At 46.0% G+C, this 24,146-nt stretch overlaps 1 protein-coding gene across 2 annotated transcripts; it reads right to left on the bottom strand.

Moving 5' to 3' along the window:
- Positions 1-3,670: 3,670 nt before the first annotated feature.
- Positions 3,671-15,532, bottom strand: eif3m (eukaryotic translation initiation factor 3, subunit M). Of its 2 annotated transcripts, XM_038995898.1 has the most exons (11): positions 15,406-15,532; positions 14,414-14,546; positions 13,868-14,006; positions 12,116-12,239; positions 11,785-11,879; positions 11,447-11,530; positions 11,234-11,333; positions 10,946-11,027; positions 5,017-5,160; positions 4,606-4,666; positions 3,671-3,916 (listed from the first exon to the last, which is right to left on the bottom strand). In XM_038995898.1, the coding sequence occupies exons 1-11, from the start codon at positions 15,445-15,447 to the stop codon at positions 3,793-3,795; spliced, it is 1,128 nt and encodes a 375-aa protein (XP_038851826.1). In that variant the 5' UTR covers positions 15,448-15,532; the 3' UTR covers positions 3,671-3,792. The 2 variants fall into 2 exon arrangements, with proteins under 2 accessions (XP_038851826.1, XP_038851836.1); XM_038995908.1 differs by lacking the exon at positions 5,017-5,160.
- Between the last annotated feature and the right edge of the window lie 8,614 nt (positions 15,533-24,146).

The following is a 24,146-nucleotide window of genomic DNA, read 5'->3' as shown; positions in this document are numbered from 1 at the left end:
ACAAACACCCAAGACACGCTGCAAACGTATCACAAACCCCCAAGACACGCTGCAAACGTATCACAAACCCCCAAGACACGCTGCAAACGTATCACAAACCCCCAAGACACACTACAAACGTATCACAAACACCCAAAACACGCTACAAACGTATCACAAACCCCCAAGACACGCTACAAACGTATCACAAACACCCAAGACACGCTGCAAACGTATCACAAACCCCCAAGACACGCTGCAAACGTATCACAAACCCCCAAGACACGCTGCAAACGTATCACAAACCCCCAAGACACGCTGCAAACGTATCACAAACACCCAAGACACGCTGCAAACGTATCACAAACACCCAAGACCCGCTGCAAATGTATCACAAACCCCCAAGACACGCTACAAACGTATCACAAACACCCAAGACACGCTGCAAACGTATCACAAACCCCCAAGACACGCTGCAAACGTATCACAAACCCCCAAGACACGCTACAAACGTATCACAAACCCCCAAGACACGCTGCAAACGTATGACAAACCCCCAAGACACGCTACAAACGTATGACAAACCCCCAAGACACGCTGCAAACGTATCACAAACCCCCAAGACACGCTGCAAACGTATCACAAACCCCCAAGACACGCTGCAAACGTATCACAAACCCCCAAGACACGCTGCAAACGTATCACAAACGTCAACAAAACATCCTGTGTCAACTCAGGTTTCTGCTAAGGCTGATGTAACGTGTTAGTGTTATTATCAGAGCAAATAGCCTGCTCCTGCCAGGTCAACACTCCTGTCGGTGTCCTTACACTTGTGTTTGTCTTGTGCACTCTGTCTAAATAGGTTTATCTCCATCATGGGTGCTAGGCCACTATTTATGTAAAGTAGTGATATGGTAGTGATATGGTAGTGATATGGCGAGAGAGAGAGAGAGAGCGAGAGAGAGCGATAGCGAGAGAGAGAGACATACATAAAGAGAGAAATGTTGCTAATTGAAAGTTAATAGGATGTCTTCTCTTGTCCTGTGCTCTGTTGTGTGTCTGGACACTGTCACGGCTTTAGATTTGCTATAAGGAATGTTCATACAGAGAATGAAAGGCTGATGCAAAAGTGAAATTCCTGACTTATCTAGTGTCTGACGCTAGATGATATTACAGAAAGGCTTTAAACATGCACTCTGAGGCAAGGCTGTGATGATTGAGCACCATGCTCTGGAAAAGCGATAATATTCTCAGCGTTGGGAAAATTCCAAGTCAGCATGATCTGTCGAGAGTCTGTCCTCTTACACACATCCATAGTCTTTAAGGCATAATGAACTGTATAACATTCTAAAAGTCACTGCTGTCCATATGCATACTGTTCATATTTAGTGGAGTACACGCATTTCACATAACACACGAGAGATCAAATTCACCTTCAAACTGTTTTATGGTGAGTAGCCAGGTTACCATATGAGTCTCAGCTCATTTGCTTTTCAGCACTGAACTGCGTGGAACTACCAGCTTCCAACCGTGATAAGACGGGTCATGAAAGCAGATAAACCAACTGGAGAATGACGTGAAAGTTACAGCTGGGAGATCTCACATGACACACCATCCATGAAGCAGTAACTTAGGGCCCCGAGAGACAAATTAGAGAGAGTGAGAGGGGAGAAAGGACGAGAGAAAAACAATGTGAGAGAAGATAAAGAAACAGAGTTCAAGAAAGAGAGGGAGATAGAGAGGGAGAGAGAGAAAGGGAAACAGAGTTTGGGAGAGATAGAGGGAGAGAAAGAGAGGGGGAATGAGAGAGGGAGAGAAAGGGAAACAGAGTTTGGGAGAGATAGAGGGAGAGAAAGAGAGGGGGAATGAGAGAGAGGGAGAGAAAGGGAAACAGAGATTGAGAGAGAGAGGGAGAGAAAGAGAGAGGGAAAGAAAGGGAAACAGAGATTGAGAGAGAGGGAGAGAAAGGGAAACAGAGAGAGAGAGAGAGAGCGAGAGAGATAGGAAAGGGAAACAGAGGGAGAAAGATTTGAGATTTGTTTTATTTGATTAGGATCCTCATCAGTAACAGCTAGTCTTACTGGGGTTCGACATATAATGACAAATACATTACAGACAAAAGGCTTTACAAGTTACATGTAGTGTGTGTGTGTTCATCTATCAGATTCACATATGTCAGTACATACACACTTAAAGCCGAGAGGGAGAGAAAGAGAGGGATATGGGGGTAGAGCAGGAGAGATAGAGAGACAGGTGGAGAACGACTCGTACAGAGAGAGATGTGGGGCAGGTTAATGGGGACTTCCACAGTGTTCAGTAAACCTAACTCTGTCTCACTACATTAGTCTAAACCTGCTTTCTCTGTACCCCACCTTGCTGGTGGTGACCATGATGAGGAGTGTTGTGTGATTTACTCCCTCTGAAAAGACCAGGGGATGCTTCTCCCAGAGGACTCTGGGATAGAAGTGAGCCTTGAGCTTCTGCAGACGCTGCTGGGGCAGAGCTGTGACATCACCATTAACACACAGGTTTCTGTTTGGTTTTGGCTCTGCCCAGTAGACTGGCAAACACTGGTGTTGCTCCCTTCCTCATGCTCTCTTCAAAGTAGACTTTGTTTTGACTGACAAATAACCGTTGTATTTCTGCTGTCTAAATGAACTGTGCAGTGATGCAAAATATTTTTGGAAAAAGTCCATTACAATGTAAAGGCACATTGTCTTGCAATTTGTTGTCTACAGTGTGACAGCAGTGGTGTTTTAGCAAGGAGTTTGACACTACTTCTGTGCTTCATCAACTACATTTCATCAGTCCCCGAGCGAGAGAACCTTTCATATCTAATGCCTGATCCAACACATGCACCAGCACAGTCCACAACATAATGCTCTGGAATGCTCTAGAGATGAGATTTTAACACACCAGTGTAACAGCCAATCATTTGTCCTCTTACAGCATTAGGAGGGAGTGGAATTCCATTCTGGTCAGCTCATTAGTGTATTTTGTGGACATTTTCTCTTTTATCATTCAGAATTGTCCAACAGTGTCCAGGGCTGTTGAAGTGTTTTAACGTTTCCTGTTGACGTTTTGCATGAAATAAGATGGACCAGGCTTGTGCACGGAATGTGGTCAATGCCAGTCGCTAGTCTTCTGTGGAAGTGGCACAGATAAAGAGAAGACCAGTCATACCATAAATATTACAGAAAATGTTTAATCTTGAGTGAAATCATTCAACTGCTTTGTATTAGAGGTGGGAGACCATTGAGATAGGACACGGTATTCCTAACCTGTGTAACAAGGTCAAACTGACACTGGATCAGTTTCCCAACACCTCACCCACAGTGTAAAAAGATAGCGCTGAAAGTAACACTGCTCTGACCTCAGCTGAGGAGTCAGGTTGATAGCACTGATGAGAGTAGGGTCTATAAAGTTCTTAATCAGGTGACCCATTTGTCAACCTCAGTAACAGGCCCCGTCACCCCCCCATCTCACATTGCCACTCTGGGTCTAACTAGAACCAGATGCTCCGGGTCGCCAGGTGAAGAGCAACCATTAACACAACAGACAGCAGCTTCTCTGGAGAACAAGGTCACTGCTGATGTTCGCATGTGATGCTGAAACTTCTGCGATACCACTTGCCCCTGTAAACAGCTAGACATGATTTACATCTGGTATTAAGACAAGCAAAACCACCATGGAAGATCTCAATTAGTCTTTTATTGGGTGAATATAAAAATGGTGACAGAAGATTCAACCAAGGGAGTTTGACAAAGGAAAGGGGGAAGTTTTTTTAAAGAGGGTTTTGGAGAGAGAGAGATCTTAGGCGGAGGGGGACAGGGTCTGGAGGCTAGTCTTCACAGTTGCCAAATTGCCCTTCCAGGAGCTGAGACTGTCGTAGAGCTGCTGCCACTGCTGCTTGCCGAAGGTGCGGTGTGTGCTGTGGCTGATGGGGGCAGAGATGAAGACACATGGTTAGGGAAAGGGAGCATAATGCCATTCCTGGCAACCCTGAAAGGTATCATTGGAAATCTTAGAGCTTTGAGTCTCCCTCTTACAAAGTAGTGCCTAATACGTCTGAAGTACCTAGAGGGAAGACATTTTCCTTGTCATACACACAACCAAACCCTATGATTCATAGGTATGCATAGAACATACCACAACCGTAAGCACCAATCAGATCAGAGTCAAACGGAACCTGCTTTGTAGCACAGAATAAAAATAGATGTCTAGATTTCCTTTGCGGAAACCCATCAACAATAGCATTTATACTCAACTGGCAAAACAAAAGCCTCCAAAGGTGAAAAAAAGTATTTCTGTACAGCAACACAAGAACAAAGACCAACTGTATGGTTTTATAGTGGGGAGCTCTGAAGAACGCTTGTCAGAAACCTTGAGCTGATTGCTACACAGTAAAGAGTGTCTCTATTACAGGGTCGTTCATTAGGTACCAAACGGAAGAAAAAGGGAGGGACTACTACAACGCCAGTTTCCGTTTTCTGCTGCAAAATGTTTCGCTACATTGCGCCTTAATGAATACGACACAGCTTTAGCCTGCCAAACGCAGCCGCTAACGTCGCAGAATACACTTGATTAGAATGCCACGTTTTTTTATTATTATTATTTTTGGCTTACCTCACGATAACCTTTCGCTGTGTCTGGTCAATCTTGCAGTACACCATCTTAGTCCGAACGGCTACAGACAAAAGAGACAGGAAGACATTGAGAGAGGTGGGCGGCAGACAAGAGGGAGTATCCGGGTGTCAAGGCAACCCTCAAACACATTAGAGACTTCTGAGAGAGCGACCAACGTCACAGTAACAATAAGGATACTAACTCCTACATGTCTGCTGCTGTGACAGTTTGGTTCCTCAATTTGTCAAAAAATTATAATCTACAGACAACATCCTGTTTATACCGTTTTAACCATTTGTGTTTCTAGATGTTAGGTGGACTGTTGCATTGAGGGGGAATTCCAGCGTTGTCAGAGGGGAGTATAGTATTATTAGAGAGAGTGTGTGGGTCAGATTGAGGCGGTGCTGGTACCGTCGATGACGAAGGCTTCTACTTGGTCTTCTTCTAACTGCAGCTCCTGCTGCATGGTGTCAAAGGAGATCTCTTTAAACTCCACCGCCATGCCCATGAACGTCAGCAGACACATCTTAGCCATGTTCTGCTCATGGTTCAGACCTGGGGACAGGAAGACGGTCAATAACACACAGGACTAACATCATAGTTCAGACCTGGGGACAGGAAGACAGTCAATAACACACAGGACTAACATCATGGTTCAGACCTGGGGACAGGAAGACAGTCAACACACAGGACTAACATCATGGTTGACACCTGGGGACAGGAAGACAGTCAATAACACACAGGACTAACATCATGGTTCAGACCTGGGGACAGGAAGACAGTCAATAACACACAGGACTAACATCATGGTTGAGACCTGGGGACAGGAAGACAGTCAATAACACACAGGACTAACATCATGGTTCAGACCTGGGGACAGGAAGACAGTCAATAACACACAGGACTAACATCATGGTTGACACCTGGGGACAGGAAGACAGTCAATAACACACAGGACTAACATCATGGTTGAGACCTGGGGACAGGAAGACAGTCAATAACACACAGGACTAACATCATGGTTCAGACCTGGGGACAGGAAGACAGTCAATAACACACAGGACTAACATCATGGTTGACACCTGGGGACAGGAAGACAGTCAATAACACACAGGACTAACATCATGGTTCAGACCTGGGGACAGGAAGACAGTCAATAACACACAGGACTAACATCATGGTTCAGACCTGGGGACAGGAAGACAGTCAATAACACACAGGACTAACATCATGGTTGAGACCTGGGGACAGGAAGACAGTCAATAACACACAGGACTAACATCATGGTTCAGACCTGGGGACAGGAAGACAGTCAATAACACACAGGACTAACATCATGGTTGAGACCTGGGGACAGGAAGACAGTCAATAACACACAGGACTAACATCATGGTTCAGACCTGGGGACAGGAAGACAGTCAATAACACACAGGACTAACATCATGGTTCAGACCTGGGGACAGGAAGACAGTCAATAACACACAGGACTAACATCATGGTTCAGACCTGGGGACAGGAAGACCGTCAATAACACACAGGACTAACATCATGGTTCAGACCTGGGGACAGGAAGACAGTCAATAACACACAGGACTAACATCATGGTTCAGACCTGGGGACAGGAAGACAGTCAATAACACACAGGACTAACATCATGGTTCAGACCTGGGGACAGGAAGACAGTCAATAACACACAGGACTAACATCATGGTTCAGACCTGGGGACAGGAAGACAGTCAATAACACACAGGACTAACATCATGGTTGACACCTGGGGACAGGAAGACAGTCAACACACGGGACAAACATCATGGTTCAGACCTGGGGACAGGAAGACAGTCAATAACACACAGGACAAACATCATGGTTCAGACCTGGGGACAGGAAGACAGTCAATAACACACAGGACTAACATCATGGTTCAGACCTGGGGACAGGAAGACAGTCAATAACACACAGGACTAACATCATGGTTCAGACCTGGGGACAGGAAGACAGTCAATAACACACAGGACTAACATCATGGTTCAGACCTGGGGACAGGAAGACCGTCAATAACACACAGGACTAACATCATGGTTCAGACCTGGGGACAGGAAGACAGTCAATAACACACAGGACTAACATCATGGTTGACACCTGGGGACAGGAAGACAGTCAATAACACACAGGACTAACATCATGGTTCAGACCTGGGGACAGGAAGACAGTCAATAACACACAGGACAAACATCATGGTTCAGACCTGGGGACAGGAAGACAGTCAATAACACACAGGACTAACATCATGGTTCAGACCTGGGGACAGGAAGACAGTCAATAACACACAGGACTAACATCATGGTTCAGACCTGGGGACAGGAAGACAGTCAATATCACACAGGACTAACATCATGGTTGACACCTGGGGACAGGAAGACAGTCAATAACACACAGGACTAACATCATGGTTCAGACCTGGGGACAGGAAGACAGTCAATAACACACATGACTAACATCATGGTTGACACCTGGGGACAGGAAGACAGTCAATAACACACAGGACTAACATCATGGTTCAGACCTGGGGACAGGAAGACAGTCAATAACACACAGGACTAACATCATGGTTCAGACCTGGGGACAGGAAGACAGTCAATAACACACAGGACTAACATCATGGTTCAGACCTGGGGACAGGAAGACAGTCAATAACACACAGGACTAACATCATGGTTCAGACCTGGGGACAGGAAGACAGTCAATAACACACAGGACTAACATCATGGTTGAGACCTGGGGACAGGAAGACAGTCAATAACACACAGGACTAACATCATGGTTCAGACCTGGGGACAGGAAGACAGTCAATAACACACAGGACTAACATCATGGTTGACACCTGGGGACAGGAAGACAGTCAATAACACACAGGACTAACATCATGGTTGAGACCTGGGGACAGGAAGACAGTCAATAACACACAGGACTAACATCATGGTTCAGACCTGGGGACAGGAAGACAGTCAATAACACACAGGACTAACATCATGGTACAGACCTGGGGACAGGAAGACAGTCAATAACACACAGGACTAACATCATGGTACAGACCTGGGGACAGGAAGACAGTCAATAACACACAGGACTAACATCATGGTTGACACCTGGGGACAGGAAGACAGTCAATAACACACAGGACTAACATCATGGTACAGACCTGGGGACAGGAAGACAGTCAATAACACACATGACTAACATCATGGTTGACACCTGGGGACAGGAAGACAGTCAATAACACACAGGACTAACATCATGGTTGACACCTGGGGACAGGAAGACAGTCAATAACACACAGGACTAACATCATGGTTCAGACCTGGGGACAGGAAGACAGTCAATAACACACAGGACTAACATCATGGTTGAGACCTGGGGACAGGAAGACAGTCAATAACACACAGGACTAACATCATGGTTCAGACCTGGGGACAGGAAGACAGTCAATAACACACAGGACTAACATCATGGTTGACACCTGGGGACAGGAAGACAGTCAATAACACACAGGACTAACATCATGGTTGAGACCTGGGGACAGGAAGACAGTCAATAACACACAGGACTAACATCATGGTTCAGACCTGGGGACAGGAAGACAGTCAATAACACACAGGACTAACATCATGGTTGACACCTGGGGACAGGAAGACAGTCAATAACACACAGGACTAACATCATGGTTCAGACCTGGGGACAGGAAGACAGTCAATAACACACAGGACTAACATCATGGTTGAGACCTGGGGACAGGAAGACAGTCAATAACACACAGGACTAACATCATGGTTCAGACCTGGGGACAGGAAGACAGTCAATAACACACAGGACTAACATCATGGTTGAGACCTGGGGACAGGAAGACAGTCAATAACACACAGGACTAACATCATGGTTCAGACCTGGGGACAGGAAGACAGTCAATAACACACAGGACTAACATCATGGTTCAGACCTGGGGACAGGAAGACAGTCAATATCACACAGGACTAACATCATGGTTGACACCTGGGGACAGGAAGACAGTCAATAACACACAGGACTAACATCATGGTTCAGACCTGGGGACAGGAAGACAGTCAATAACACACATGACTAACATCATGGTTGACACCTGGGGACAGGAAGACAGTCAATAACACACAGGACTAACATCATGGTTCAGACCTGGGGACAGGAAGACAGTCAATAACACACAGGACTAACATCATGGTTCAGACCTGGGGACAGGAAGACAGTCAATAACACACAGGACTAACATCATGGTTCAGACCTGGGGACAGGAAGACAGTCAATAACACACAGGACTAACATCATGGTTCAGACCTGGGGACAGGAAGACAGTCAATAACACACAGGACTAACATCATGGTTGACACCTGGGGACAGGAAGACAGTCAATAACACACAGGACTAACATCATGGTTGACACCTGGGGACAGGAAGACAGTCAATAACACACAGGACTAACATCATGGTTGACACCTGGGGACAGGAAGACAGTCAATAACACACAGGACTAACATCATGGTTGACACCTGGGGACAGGAAGACAGTCAATAACACACAGGACTAACATCATGGTTGAGACCTGGGGACAGGAAGACAGTCAATAACACACAGGACTAACATCATGGTTCAGACCTGGGGACAGGAAGACAGTCAATAACACACAGGACTAACATCATGGTTGACACCTGGGGACAGGAAGACAGTCAATAACACACAGGACTAACATCATGGTTGAGACCTGGGGACAGGAAGACAGTCAATAACACACAGGACTAACATCATGGTTCAGACCTGGGGACAGGAAGACAGTCAATAACACACAGGACTAACATCATGGTTGACACCTGGGGACAGGAAGACAGTCAATAACACACAGGACTAACATCATGGTTGAGACCTGGGGACAGGAAGACAGTCAATAACACACAGGACTAACATCATGGTTCAGACCTGGGGACAGGAAGACAGTCAATAACACACAGGACTAACATCATGGTACAGACCTGGGGACAGGAAGACAGTCAATAAAACACAGGACTAACATCATGGTTGAGACCTGGGGACAGGAAGACAGTCAATAACACACAGGACTAACATCATGGTACAGACCTGGGGACAGGAAGACAGTCAATAACACACATGACTAACATCATGGTTGACACCTGGGGACAGGAAGACAGTCAATAACACACAGGACTAACATCATGGTTGACACCTGGGGACAGGAAGACAGTCAATAACACACAGGACTAACATCATGGTTCAGACCTGGGGACAGGAAGACAGTCAATAAAACACAGGACAAACATCATGGTTCAGACCTGGGGACAGGAAGACAGTCAATATCACACAGGACTAACATGGTTGAGACCTGGGGACAGGAAGACAGTCAATAACACACAGGACTAACATCATGGTTCAGACCTGGGGACAGGAAGACAGTCAATAACACACAGGACTAACATCATGGTTCAGACCTGGGGACAGGAAGACAGTCAATAACACACAGGACTAACATCATGGTTGACACCTGGGGACAGGAAGACAGTCAATAACACACAGGACTAACATCATGGTTGACACCTGGGGACAGGACTAACATCATGGTTGACACCTGGGGACAGGACTAACATGGTTGACACCTGGGGACAGGAAGAGAGTTATTGAAACACAGGAATAACAAGACATGACAATGAAATAGATATCAATCAATGACAGGTCACCAACTCCTAGGTACCATTAATCATGAGATCATTAACTATAATTACTGAATGTACATTAATTGTCAGTTGGCTGGGTGATGAAGAATGTAATTGACTAAGGTTCAAACTCTCAGGGCGACCTTGGAGGGAAACTCCAAGAGGTAATCATTCTGTGATGAACACACAAGCACACTCAATTCCACTTGACTCGGGGAGGGTCCCTTGGCTAATTGCCTCTGTGCCCAGCAGTGTGGAACTACAGTGACTAGGCATATTAACACAAACACCACCATGTCTGCAGTGAGAGCCAATACCACCTGACTTATGTGGGAGGACCAACCATGATAATTGGACCACTACATTCTCAGCAGCGTGTGTGTGTGTGGACAGAGAAACACTGCTGACACACACACATTCCAACCCTGTATCCACAGAGGTCAGCGATTTAGGCTAGGCAGGGTGTGTGCTAGGCAGGGTGTGTGCTAGGCAGGGTGTGTGCTAGGCAGGGTGTGTCCCTCCCGGGGGATTTGATCTCTGCAGTCAGGTCACTAGCCGCGAGGTAGCCCCATTGAGTCTTGATCACTCACCGAGGGAATCGATGAAGTCTTTGTTGCTCTGGTAAAACTTCACGTAGGCAGCTAGCTTTGCACTCACAAAGATGGTTAGGAGCTGTGAACGAAGGAGAGAGAGCGAGAGAAGTGTAAGGCAATGTAGTCACTGTTAAAACAATCAGGTAATAATGTAGCATCATTGTTATGAATGGATTCATATGAACCTATTAAATCCTCCACTGTGGCGCCAACAACAGAGTTCAAATGTCACGGCCTTGTTAACAGCAGGATGAGCTGTTCCCTGAGCTGGGCTTCAGTACTCACATCGTGGAGGAGTTCTCCCTCTAGGAAGCGGACAGGTTTGAGGGCCAGGAGGTGGTCCAACAGGAAGGTGTTGGGGTCTTTCAGGGCTCGTACAATGCATCTGGAGGGAGGAACCACAGAGGGGTGAGTGACAGCAAAGACAGCCAGTCATGTGTCAGATCTTGCAGTTATGATGGTAGGATAACAGTAGGATAGAGGTGTGTATGTGTGTACCTGTGGGCATCAACGCGTGCTTGTGAGGCGTTGTCCTCTGTGTAACTCCCCAGCAGCTCCACCATCACCTTAGCTGCAGCCTCGCTGCAGAGGAACACACACACTCAGTGTTACAAGAACCAGCTCAAGAAAAATACAAACACATATCCCATTGTACTGAGGAATTACTTTTAGAAAAATATGGAAAACAAACAATCATAACAGAGAGTGACTGTGTCGGCGACACCACCAGGCACCAGACTGTGTCGACGACACCACCAGGCACCAGACTGTGTCGACGTCACCACCAGGCACCAGACTGTGTCGACGACACCACCAGGCTGTGTGTAGTTAGTTACCTCTTCTTACATTCGACCAGGGCCTCGTACACCAGCCTTAGCAGTGTGTGTTTCTTCTCTGTGTTCAGGTTCCAGTCTGTGATCCACTTACGCACCTGAACCACAAACACACAAGCAGAGCCATGGAAACGTCAATCATCCTTCCTCTACAATGTCTTGTTCCTGCACAGAGCCCTTACATGTGACTGGTAAAGTGTGGTCTGAGCGAATTGGATGAGCACATCGGTGAGAGTGACAGTGTATGACGCGTGTGCATGGTGAGAGTGACAGTGTATGGTGCGTGTGCATGGTGAGAGTGACAGGGTATGGTGCGTGTGCACGGTGAGCGTACCTGGTCGAGGTCCGTGGGGATGAAAGCGATGGCGTTGCAGGTGGTTGCTACCTTGATGAGGCTGCAGTAGACTGTGTACCTCACTGGGGCTGTCTCATCCATACCATGGAACAGGTTACTCAGCCTACACAACCAAAACTATACACGTTAACTTGACCATTAAGACATGGCTTACGGTTAGTGTTTACAAGGGTCCCACTTCTTCCATAGTGCATAAACAAACCCAAATCTTGGGTCGCTGACTCCATTAACTTGTTTGGGATAGGGGGCAGCATTTTCACTTTTGGATGAATAGCGTGCCCAGAGTGAACTGCCTCCTACCCAGTCCCAGATGCTAATATATGCATATTATTTTTAGTATTGGATAGAAAACACTCTGAAGTTTCTAAAACTGTTTGAATGATGTCTGTGAGTATAACAGAACTCATATGGCAGGCAAAACCTGAGAAAAAATCCAAACAGGATGTGTTTGTAGTTTTTGAACTCACCCCTATCGAATACACAGTGGGATATGCGTTATTTTTCACTTCCTAAGGCTTCCACTAGATGTCAACCGTCTTTAGAACGTTGTTTCAGGCTGCTCATGTGAAGGGGGGCGGATGGGAGCTGTTTGACTAAGGGGTCTGCCTACAGCCTCGTTCTCAGTCACGTGCTTTCACTTGAGAGGTTGCTCTCGTTCCAGTGCTTTTCTACAGACAATGGAATTCTCCCGTTGGAACATTATTGAACTTTTATGATAAAAACATCCTAAAGATTGATTCTATACTTAGTTTGACAAGTTTCTTCGACCTGTAATATAACTTTTTGAACATTTCGTCCGAAAGGACCAGATCACGCTTTTGGATTGTTTACCAAACTCCCCAACAAAAGAAGCTATTGGACATAAATGGACATTATCGAACAAAACAAGCATTTATTGTGGAACTGCGATTCCTGGGAGTGCATTCTGATGAAGATCATCAAAGGTAAGTGAATATTTCTAATGCTATTTATGAATAATGTTGACTACCCAACATGGCGGATATTTCTCTGGCTGTTTTGGGCTCTGAGCGCCGTTCTCAGATTATGCTTTTTCCGTAAAGTTTTTTTGAAATCTGACACAGCGGTTGCATTAAGGAGAAGTGTATCTAAAGTTTCATGTATAATAGCTGTATTTTCATCAACATTTATTATGAGTATTTCTGTGAATTCATGTGGCTCTCTGCAATATCACTGCATGTTTTGGAACTACTGAATCTAATACGCCAATGTAAAATAAGATTTTTGGATATAAATATAAACTTTACCGAACAAAACATACATGTATTGTGTAACATGAAGTCCTTTGAGTGTCATCTGATGAAGATCATCAAAGGTTAGTGATTAATTTTATCTCTATTTGTGCTTTTTGTGACTCCTCTCTTTGGCGGGAAAAATGGCTGGGTTTTTCTGTGACTTGGTGGTGACCTAACATAATCGTTTGTGGAGCTTTCGCTGTAAAGCATTTTTGAAATCAGACACTGTGGCTGGATTAACGAGAATTTTATCTTTAAAATGGTGCCTAATACTTGTATGTTTGAGAAATTTGATTTATGAGATTTCTGTTGATTTGTATTTGGCGCCCTGCAATTTTATTGGCTGTTGGCGAGCGGAACCCCAGTCCTAGACAGGTTAACTATGTCCGAGTGCTCCAGGCATCTAGTGGGTGGCTGCATACTTCACCGGTCAGGGAAGACTAGTAGAGAACAGAGATAGATGAATGTGTGGACTTACAGCTGCATCCTGAGGGAAGGCCTCTCTCCCTCTCGGGACTTGACCAGCTTCTCACACAGACTCTCGATCAGGGTCTCCTGTTTCTCCGCCTCCAGGATGAGTAGCAGCGACACTATGCTGTTCATCACACTCTCCACTTCTACAGAGAGGAGAGAGAGAGACAACTATCAATCACAATGACACCATTCATTATGATTCAAGACTCATTCATACAAGCCACTTTTAGGAGGAAACAGAAAAACAAACATAAGTGGGGGTCCAGGAGAAAACAAAAGGACAGGATGGGTAGGGAGATGGAAAGAAAAACAGCAGAGGTAGAAACAGCAGATGAATTAAGGGAAAGAGACAAGGAGGCTGCTGACAGACAGAAAGACAAGAGTGAGAGACGACCGTTTACAGTTCATGTGTGTGCTGACATCACGCAGACAGGTGTATCTGTAGATGCCTTGGGCATGTTTGCCTTCTCTACATGGATACGTCACCAATGTGAGCAGTCCTTTAGAAGTGCCTCTGGCTATAGGTTAGCGTTTCCCTGGTGTCACTCACCTTTATCGTCGTCCTTGAGGCAGACGTCACAGGCCTCGATGATTTGAGCCAGGTCCACATGGAGACCGCCTTCCGAGTTTTCCTCTGAGATCTCTGCTCCTTTGGCTTTGATGTAGGCCCTGAGCTCTGAGGCCTGTCAACAACAACATGTTATAAAAGAACAGGGGTGTATTTATTAGTTGGATTCCGTTGCAAAACATTTTGTCTGTGAAACCAAACGTAAAACGTTCTGCAACGAAAACTACAGTTTCTATTGGGTCCTTTCCCATTTCCTTCTGTTTGGTTCCCTGAGTAAACAGTAAATGTTTTCCGTTGTAAAACGTTTTTCAACGGAATCAGACTAATGAATACACCCCAGATTAAACAAACTACAGACACAGCGATGACACTTAGTCCAATAACAAAACATGCACTACTTAACAGCTGTCATTAGAGATATTTAAATTGTACATTTGATTAAGGCTGCACAATGACGTATTTTCCTTCTCCAAGCCTTACAGCTGGCAGTTAATCAATACATTACAACTAGCATGTGTCTTCATCCAAAGCTAGTCAACTATTCTAACCAGTTAGCTAGCTACATTGGGTGCAAACACTGATTCTTTTTTTGATGTTGTAGACTGCAACTGTTAGCTAGTTACCTAACGTACATTCCTAGTTACGTGTAAAACAAATGCATCAGCTGGCAATACGTTGCATTAAGTAAACACACATCACGGCGATATAGCTAAAGTTTACAAAGAGATCTAGATCCATTTAACTGGGGGTAAAAATGGAACCAGCTGTAAAGTTAGCATGCTAGCTAACAAACAGCTAGGCTAACTAGCTAGTGTACTGATCATAGTCATTGGCATTGACTCATTATATGGCTAACGGTAGCATGCTAATGTTATCTGGCATGTCACCCTTTGTCGTAACGTTACATGAGTCGACATGAGTGTGCTCATTCTTTTTTTCTTTTTTTAACTATTACTAAAACACTTCAATCGTACCTGGTCCTCTTCGGTTATGTCGATAAATGCTGGGACACTCATTTTACAATTATTTTAGTGAGCCTAGATCAAATCCACGCTCGCACTACCGCTGAGGACACCGGAAAAGAAAACGCTTTACTACAGGCAAACATGATGCACTTCCGGGTCATCCTGTTAAAGTGACCGTAGTGATAATTCAGTTGGACTGGACTTTTTCTCATGTTGTTTCATACAAAATGCTTAGGTAGCCTAACCTCTACATTTACAACATACGGCCAAACGATGTAATGTTTATTCGTGTTTGATTATGTAATTATGATACAATGTAACCATTTAGTTTTTGTTCCCCCCACCAGTTGTTACATTTTTAAATGTAAACTTTATTTAACTAGGCAAGTCAGTTAAGAACAAATTCTTATTTAGAATGATGGCCAGCCGGCCAGACGACGCTGGACCAATTGTGCACCGCCCTATGTGACTCCCAATCACGGCCGGTTGTGATACAGCCTGGATTCAAACCAGGGTGTCTGTAGTGACGCCTCTAGCACTGAGATGCAGCGCCTTAGACCGCTGCGCCACTCGGGAGCCCCGAGCCCCAGTTTCTTTGAGAACATCCTACAATCTCGTTGATAAACACTTTTATTGAAGGATTTCAATAAGGACTCCCGAGATACTAAATGTGTGAAACAGGTAGTGGAATCATATAATTCTGTTTATTTTGCTAGATGACTTATGCACCATCTGGAAATGGATAACCTCAGCTTGAGCGCTCCAAAAAGAACAGACAGGGTTCAAAGTGTATGGTCAGGGTCACAAGTTAACGAGACCCACTGCCATGGTCCATGCCATCCTTTCTCCTCTTCTTATCCAGGTATCAATCTGTCATCTGGGGGGCTAGTCCCAGGATGTCTTGGCTGAGAGTTACAGTGGTAGAGGTGATCCTCGGACGGAGGTTATCTGGCTGAGTTACCTCTCTGTTTGGACCACCATGACTTTCCCCAGAGTTGACACCGGAAACAATGTGAGCATCAGAGGGGAGCACATTTACACAGCCCTCCCACTGACCCAGCGATATGGCACCAGGGCCTGTATATCAAGTGGGATGCTGTGATTTAGTCAGCCGCAGTGGCAGGCCACTTTCCCCTGGAGTGATTGAGGTGGGGGGGCTTAAGAGTAACTGGAGATGCAATTGCCCCTAAAAGCTGGCTCAGGTTACAAGCTATTGGGGTGTAAAGCCATACATCTTCAGGTTAAGAGTAAAGCCAAGCACCCTCCACACCCAAACAATGGTGGTCTCTTCTTTCCTCTTCACTGTCTCATAAAACGGATACTATCCTGACCTTGGATACCAAGTCTTGGTGGGTTAACTGTCTCAACTTTACTCAGCCATACAGTACTGTTTCCTCTATAACCTGAAGAGCAGTTTGCTGTAATCCATGTCTACGTATGTTGCCCATTTGAGACACTTTGACGTGGCATAGAAATGGCTTTTAAACTTATCTAATAGCAGTGAGATATGAACTGCACATAGGTCACAGTTTGCTTATAACAAGTCATTCCTGTTTGATTACAGGAATATTTCACGTTGTATTTCATGTCACGTTGCAGTTACAGTTTAGACCAAGTTAGACCAACCGAGTTCATTTTTATTATGATTAGTAGGATAAGGATCTTAAAATAGGGAGCTACGGGTAAATGGTCGGTGGAGTGTTTCACCATGGCCCCTGTACAATGTGTAACACTCATCAACCTGAGAGTGCCTGGTACCAAGCACCAAGCTCCCCCCTCACTCTCTCCTTGCCCTCTTTGGCTGTCACAGCCAGGAATTTATGGCCGCTTCTACTCCCAAAGTGTGCTTGCTTGTGTAACTCTGAGCATTTCATTAGGTGATTAACAACTGTTGTCAAGTGCCTGTTGTATTTCAACTGCAGAATAAAAGTGTATTTTTTATGGTTTTGAAGCTCCAGATGCATACGAGACATTGTTTGTCTTTTTTAGGAGAAGCTTTATAACGCCAGGTTTTGATATGATCCTCTGTATGTAACAGAGAGGGCATGTCTTCCTATGGTTAGATCCCGCTGGGCAGAAACTGGTTGAATCAATGTTGTTTCCACGTCATTTCAACAAAGAAATTCAAAGCGATGACGTTTAATCAACATGGAAAACTGATTGGATTTGCAAAAAGTCATCAACATAAGGGAATTTTGTATGTTTTTTCACCCAACTTTTAACCTAAATCCAATGATCTGGTGAAATGTTTTGTTGAATTCACGTTAGTTGAAAATTAAACCAAAATTTGACCGCAAAATGAAGTATGTGGTCAGGGTATAAACCGCAGACATTATGAGGCATGGTCTTACAGGTTCATTGGACTGAAACATTACTTGGTCCACTGTGTAATATTGTGTCTGTCTTATTTCTCATAGCCAGGCTGACCTCACTCTGACCCAATATACCTTGTGTGTGTGTGTGTGTGTGTGTGTGTGTGTGTGTGTGTGTGTGTGTGTGTGTGTGTGTGTGTGTGTGTGTGTGTGTGTGTGTGTGTGTGTGTGTGTGTGTGTGTGTGTGTGTGTGTGTGTGTGTGGGTGGGTGGGTGGGTGGGTGGGTGTGTGTGTGTGTGTGTGTGTCTGTGTGTATTGAAGTGTTAGTGCACATTTCAGTAGAAAATGACTGGTCAGTCAGCCTTATTAGCTATTGCAGTATGTGTGTGACTCATCGTCAGAGTTTGATCGCAGGAAATGGTTGGTACATGACTGTTTCAGAGTAGCAGATCATTTAGGTTTGTTGTGCCACACTGCTATCAGAGTGTGACTTATTCAGAAATTCAGCATAAAGGAATGTCCTAAATGACATCAGCTATAGCAATGGCAGAGATGAACCCGTCCTCTCTTTGACATTATGGGGGTGTGAAAGGAAAAGGCTGTATTAGGAGAGGATTTAGTTTAGGTGTCTGTTTTCTCAGCCAGGTGTAGCCTACCCACCTACTAACCCTAACCCATCAAGTAAATCGCTCTCATGATCATCGTCACACAACATGGCCGCCCAACTTTATCCCTCTGGTTCCCACTGTCCTCCTCACCTCCCCAACCACTGTCCAATCCCCTGCCCTGGGCTCATCTATCAGACTAGCAGTGACCTCATCAAAGAGCGCCTCGCTTGAGTGAGCACTGGAATAAGACCAAGTTTCCCCTAAAAAACGGCTATATGGTCAGTTTTGCCATTTCATCCTGTATGTAGGTACCGGCTCGCCAAGTCTTGGTCCAAAAGGCTTCTTAATAGCTTCTACCCCCAAGCCATAAGACTCCTGAACAGCTAATCAAATAGCTACCCAGACTATTTGAATTGTTGGTTTAAGGGCTTGTAAGTAAGCATTTCACTGTAAGGTCTACACCTGTTGTATTCGGCACATGCGACAAATAAAATGTGATTATATTTTTTATTTGAATGGTTCAGGTTAGGATTTGAGGGTGGTAAACTAATCCTAAATTGTAATGTATGCCATTGTGTGCCAGTCAGAGGTCTATCTTGGTGTAGAATTGTAATGGTGAGAAGCAGATGTATTCTATCAGAACTTTTCAGTGTTATGATAGAAGTATGCAATGATGCTGACCCCCCTAAATATTCTACCCCTCCCTACACCTCTTGCACACACACAATGTACTTCATCTAAAATAAACATGTGGACCTTATGTTGTTCATCTAGTTGATTACTTGTTTTCTCTCAAAGCATCAGACATGACCCTTGGCGTAGTCGGAATGATTTCCCATGACGATCTGCCTCCCTGTGTGTGTGTGTTTTCACATGCATGTTTGTCTGTGCTCGCCTGTGTGTATCTTGATAGATGCTGCATGTCTGTGGTCTGCTTAGATAGCGGTTCAATGACTGTGATCCATTATCTGGCCAGACACTAGATAATCAATACTGAAAGGGAGTCACGATCTGATGGACCTCTGACCTGCCAGACTGGGAAAGAAAAAAGATACCCTAAACGAGGTGACAAAATATTTTAAATGTAAATATTAGTTTCCTATTTCACACACACAGAAGCCACATGTGGACTTTTATTTTACACCTTCAGGAGAATAGCATTTCACACCATAATCTGGCACGTAGGACCACTGTTTTACCAGGATTCATTTACATACTGGGCATAACTATGTCCACAAAAGAAACATACGGTATAAAACACTGACATCAGTCACATGCCATATCTCTTAATGAGCACATACCAACTCCATATCACTAACAAGTTGGCTAACGATCAAACTGCGGGTGAACAGTTAGCATTCAGCTATCTGAGGTCATTAATTCCCCTTTGTGGAATATGTGTGCTCTGTTTCAACCTAATGTCATGAACAAGGAGCCACAATCTGCTAAGAATCCCATCTGAAGGACCCAGTCAGTGCAGCGGAAATGGGAAGGGGGCTTTGGGAATGATAGATTGGCCTCTTGTCATCATAGAGTGTTTACACAACATACACTCATTGACTACAAAGAGAGACTGAGTTTAGAAAGGAGAAGGAAAAAGGAATATGTTTTGATTTTTTTGTGGGGGGGATACTATGTGACTAGAGCGTATTGTGGCACGCATACGATATCATCACAGATCACAGACGTTGGGGTGGCGGTCTATGTATATTTGTAACCAACAGTTGGTGCACGATATCTAAGGAAGTCTCGAGGTAGAGTATCTCATGTTAAGCTATAGACCACACTATCTACCTAGAGAGTTTTTATCTGTATATTTCGTAGCTGTCTACATACCCCCACAGACCGATGCTGGCACTAAGACCGCACTCAATGAGTTGTATACAGCCATAAGCAAACAGGAAAATGCTCATCCAGAAGCGGCGCTCCTAGTGGCCGGAGACTTTAATGCAGGGAAACTTAAATCAGTTTTACCTCATTTCTATCAGCAAGTTAAATGTGCAACCAGAGGGAAAGAAATTCTAGACCACCTTAACTCCACACACAGAGAAGCGTACAAAGCTCTCCCTCGCCCTCCGTTTGGCAAATCTGACCATAATTATATCCTCCTGATTCCTGCTTACAAGCAAAAATGAAAGCAGGACACACCAGTGACTCGGTCAATAAAAAAAGTGGTCAGATGAAGCAGATGCTAAGCTACAGGACTGTTTTTCCAGCACAGACTGGAATATGTTCCAGGATTCTTCCGATGGCATTGAGGAGTACATCGCATCAGTCACTGGCTTCATCAATAAGTGCATCGATGACGTCGTCCCCACTGTGACTGTACATACCCCAACCAGAAGCCGTGGATTACAGGCAACATCCGCACTGAGCTAAAGGGTAGAGCTGCCGCTTTCAAGGAGCGGGACTCTAACCTGGAAGCTTATAAAAAATCCTATGCCCTCCGACGAACCATCAAACAGACAAAGCTTCAAAACATGACTAAGATCGAATCGTACTACACCGGCTCCGATGCTTGTCGGATGTGGCAGGCCTTGCAAACTATTACAGACTACAAAGGAAAGCAGTGACACGAGCCTACCAGACGAGATAAATTACTTATATGCTCGCTTCGAGGGAAGCAACACTGAAACATGCATGAGAGCATCAGCTGTTCCGGACGACTGCGTGATCATGCTCTCTGCAGCCGATGTAAGTAAGACCTTTAAACAGGTCAGAGTCAGACGGATTACCAGGACGTGTACTCCGAACATGCGCTGACCAAATGGCAAGTGTCAGATCCACAGATGATGCAATCTTTATTGCACTCCACACTACCCTTTCACACCTAGAAAAAAGGAACACCTATGTGAGAATGCTATTCATTGACTGCAGCTTAGCATTCAACACCATAGTGCCCTCAAAGCTCATTACTAAGCTAAGGACCCTGGGACTGAACACCTCCCTCTGCAACTGGATCCTGGACTTCCTGACGGGCCGCCCCCAGGTGGTAAGGGTAGGTAACAACACTGATTCTCAACACGGGGGCCCCTTAGGGGTGCGTGCTCAGTCCCCTCCTGTACTCCCTGTTCACTCATGACTGCACGGCCAGGTACGACTCCAACACCATCATTAAGTTTTCCGATGACACAACAGTGGTAGGCCTGATCACCGACAACGACGAGACAGCCTATGGGAAAGAGGTCAGAGACCTGACCGTGTGCTGCAAGGACAACAACCTCTCCCTTAACGTGATCAAGACAAAGGAGATGATTGTGGACTACAGGAAAAGGAGGACCGAGCACACCCCCATTCTCATCGACGTGGTTGTAGTGGAGCATGTTGAGAGCTTCAAGTTCCTTGGCATCCACATCACCAACAAACTAACATGGTCCAAGCACACCAAGACAGTCATGAAGAGGGCACGACAAAACCTATTCCCCTCAGGAGACTGAAAGTATTTGGCATGGGTCCTCAGATCCTCAAAAGGTTCTACAGCTGCACCATCGAGAGCATCCTGATGGGTTGCATCAGTGCCTGGTATGGCAACTGCTCGGCCTCCGACCGCAAGGCACTATAGAGGGTAGTGCATACGGCCCATTACATCACCGGGGCCAAGCTCCTGCCATCGAGGACCTCTATATCAGGCGGTGTCAGAGGGAGGTCCTAAAAATGGTCAAATACTCCAGCCACCCTAGTCATAGACTGTTCTCTCTGCTACCGCACGGCACGCAGTACCAGAGCACCAAGTCTAGGAGGCTTCTAAACAGCTTCTAACCCCAAGCTATAAGACTCCTGAACATCTAATCAAATGACTACCCCAACTATTTGCATTGCCCCCCCACTCCCTCTTTTACGCTGCTGCTACTCTCTGTTATTATCTATGCATAGTCACATTAATAACTCTACCTATATGTACATATTACCTCAGTAACCTTGACTAACCGGTGTCCCCGCACATTGACTCTGTACCGGTACCCACTGTACATGGCCTCACTACTGTTATTTTACTGCTGCTCTTTAATTATTTGTTAGTTTTATTTCTAACTTTTTAAAAGTATTTTTCTTAAAACTGCATTGTTGGTTAAGGGCTTGTAAGTAAGCATTACACCTGTTTTGATTTGATCACAAATGTTATTAAAGCAGATATATACCCTGTTGTTGAGTGGTGTATTCATTTCCCAGTATACCTTGATGCATGTTAAAGTACTTGACTTTGAGATTTTCTCCCGAACTGTGCCATTTATTTAATCAACTTCCACTGGTGAATGACCTCAGGAAACTGGTCACACTAAGATAAGAATCAGACCCAGAAGTACAAACATATCACCCTGTTACGGCTTTCATATTCCTCCTCCTCGGACGAGGAGAGGCGAGAAGGATCGGACCAATACGCGGAGTGGTTAGTGTCCATAATTTATTAGCATTGAACTGAACACTATATGAAGCTAGATAACAAAAAGAAAAATCAAACCGACAAACAGTCCCGTGTGGCACAACGACTACACGGAAGACAAACACCCACAAAACACACGTGAAACCCAGGCTGCCTAAGTATGATTCTCAATCAGGGACAACGATTGACAGCTGTCTCTGATTGAGAATCATACCCGGCCGAACACAAACATCCCAACATAGAAAATCAAACATAGACAAACCCACCCAACTCACGCCCTGACCAACTAAATAAATACAAGAAAAAGGAAAACAGGTCAGGAACGTGACATAACCCCCCCCTTAAGGTGCGAACTCCGGGCGCACCAGCATAAACTCTAGGGGAGGGTCTGGGTGGGCGTCTGTCCACGGTGGCGGCTCTGGCGCTGGTCGTGGTCCCCACCCCACCATAGTCAAACCCCGCTTCTGTGGCCTCCTCCCAATGGCCACCCTCCATGTCAATCCCACTATACCAAAGGGCAGCACCGGACTGAGGGGCAGCTCCGGACTGAGGGGCAGCTCCGGACTGAGGGGCAGCTCCGGACTGAGGGGCAGCTCCGGACTGAGGGGCAGCACCGGACTGAGGGGCAGCACCGGACTGAGGGGCGGATCCTGGCTGGCCGGCTCTGGCGGATCCTGGCTGGACGGCTCTGGCGGATCCTGGCTGGACGGCTCTGGCGGATCCTGGCTGGACGGCTCTGGCGGGTCCTGGCTGGACGGCTCTGGCGGGTCCTGGCTGGACGGCTCTGCCTGGTCCTGGCTGGACGGCTCTGGCTGGTCCTGGCTGGACGGCTCTGGCGGATCCTGGCTGGCTGGCTCTGGTGGATCCTGTCTGGCAGAAGGCTCTGAAGGCTCAGGACAGACGGGCAGCGCTGGGCAGGCAGACAGTTCAGACAGCGCTGGGAAGGCAGGCAGTTCAGACAGCGCTGGGAAGGCAGGCAGTTCAGACTCAGGCTGCGCTGGAGAGGAGGAAGGCTCTGACAGCGCTGGACAGGTGGGAGCAGCTGGAGAGAGAACCCGGAGAGACAGCCTGGTGCGGGGGGCTGCCACCGGAGGACTGGTACGTGGAGGTGGCACCGGGTATACCGGACCGTGAAGGAGGACACGCGCTCTTGAGCACCGAGCCTCCCCAACCCTACCAGGTTGAATGGTCCCCGTAGCCCTGCCAGTGCGGCGAGGTGGAATAGCCCGCACTGGGCTATGCTGGCGAACCGGGGACACCATCTGTAAGGCTGGTGCCATGTACGCCGGCCCGAGGAGACGTACTGGAGGCCAGATATGTTGGGCCGGCTTCATGGCACCCGGCTCGATGCCCAACCTAGCCCTACCAGTGCGGTGAGGTGGAATAGCCCGCACTGGGCTAAGCACGCGTACTGGGGACAGCGTGCGCTTTACCTCATAACACGGTGTGTGA

This window comes from Salvelinus namaycush, chromosome 1 (genome assembly GCF_016432855.1).
Source record: "Salvelinus namaycush isolate Seneca chromosome 1, SaNama_1.0, whole genome shotgun sequence".
NCBI classification, from domain to species: Eukaryota; Metazoa; Chordata; class Actinopteri; order Salmoniformes; family Salmonidae; genus Salvelinus; species Salvelinus namaycush.
The sequence above is the reverse complement of the archived record's forward strand: the minus strand, read 5'-3'. Positions and strand labels throughout refer to the sequence as shown.

Excerpts from the sequence above, each read along its gene's own strand:
- eif3m (XM_038995898.1), bottom strand. The coding sequence starts at position 15,447 with ATGAGTGTCCCAGCATTTATCGACATAACCGAAGAGGACCAG. Across the intron at positions 12,240-13,867 it reads CCTTCCCTCAGGATGCAGCT|GCTGAGTAACCTGTTCCATG; the intron begins GTAAGTCCACAC and ends TTGGTTGTGTAG. Across the intron at positions 4,667-5,016 it reads AGAAGCCTTCGTCATCGACG|CCGTTCGGACTAAGATGGTG; the intron begins GTACCAGCACCG and ends TTTTGTCTGTAG.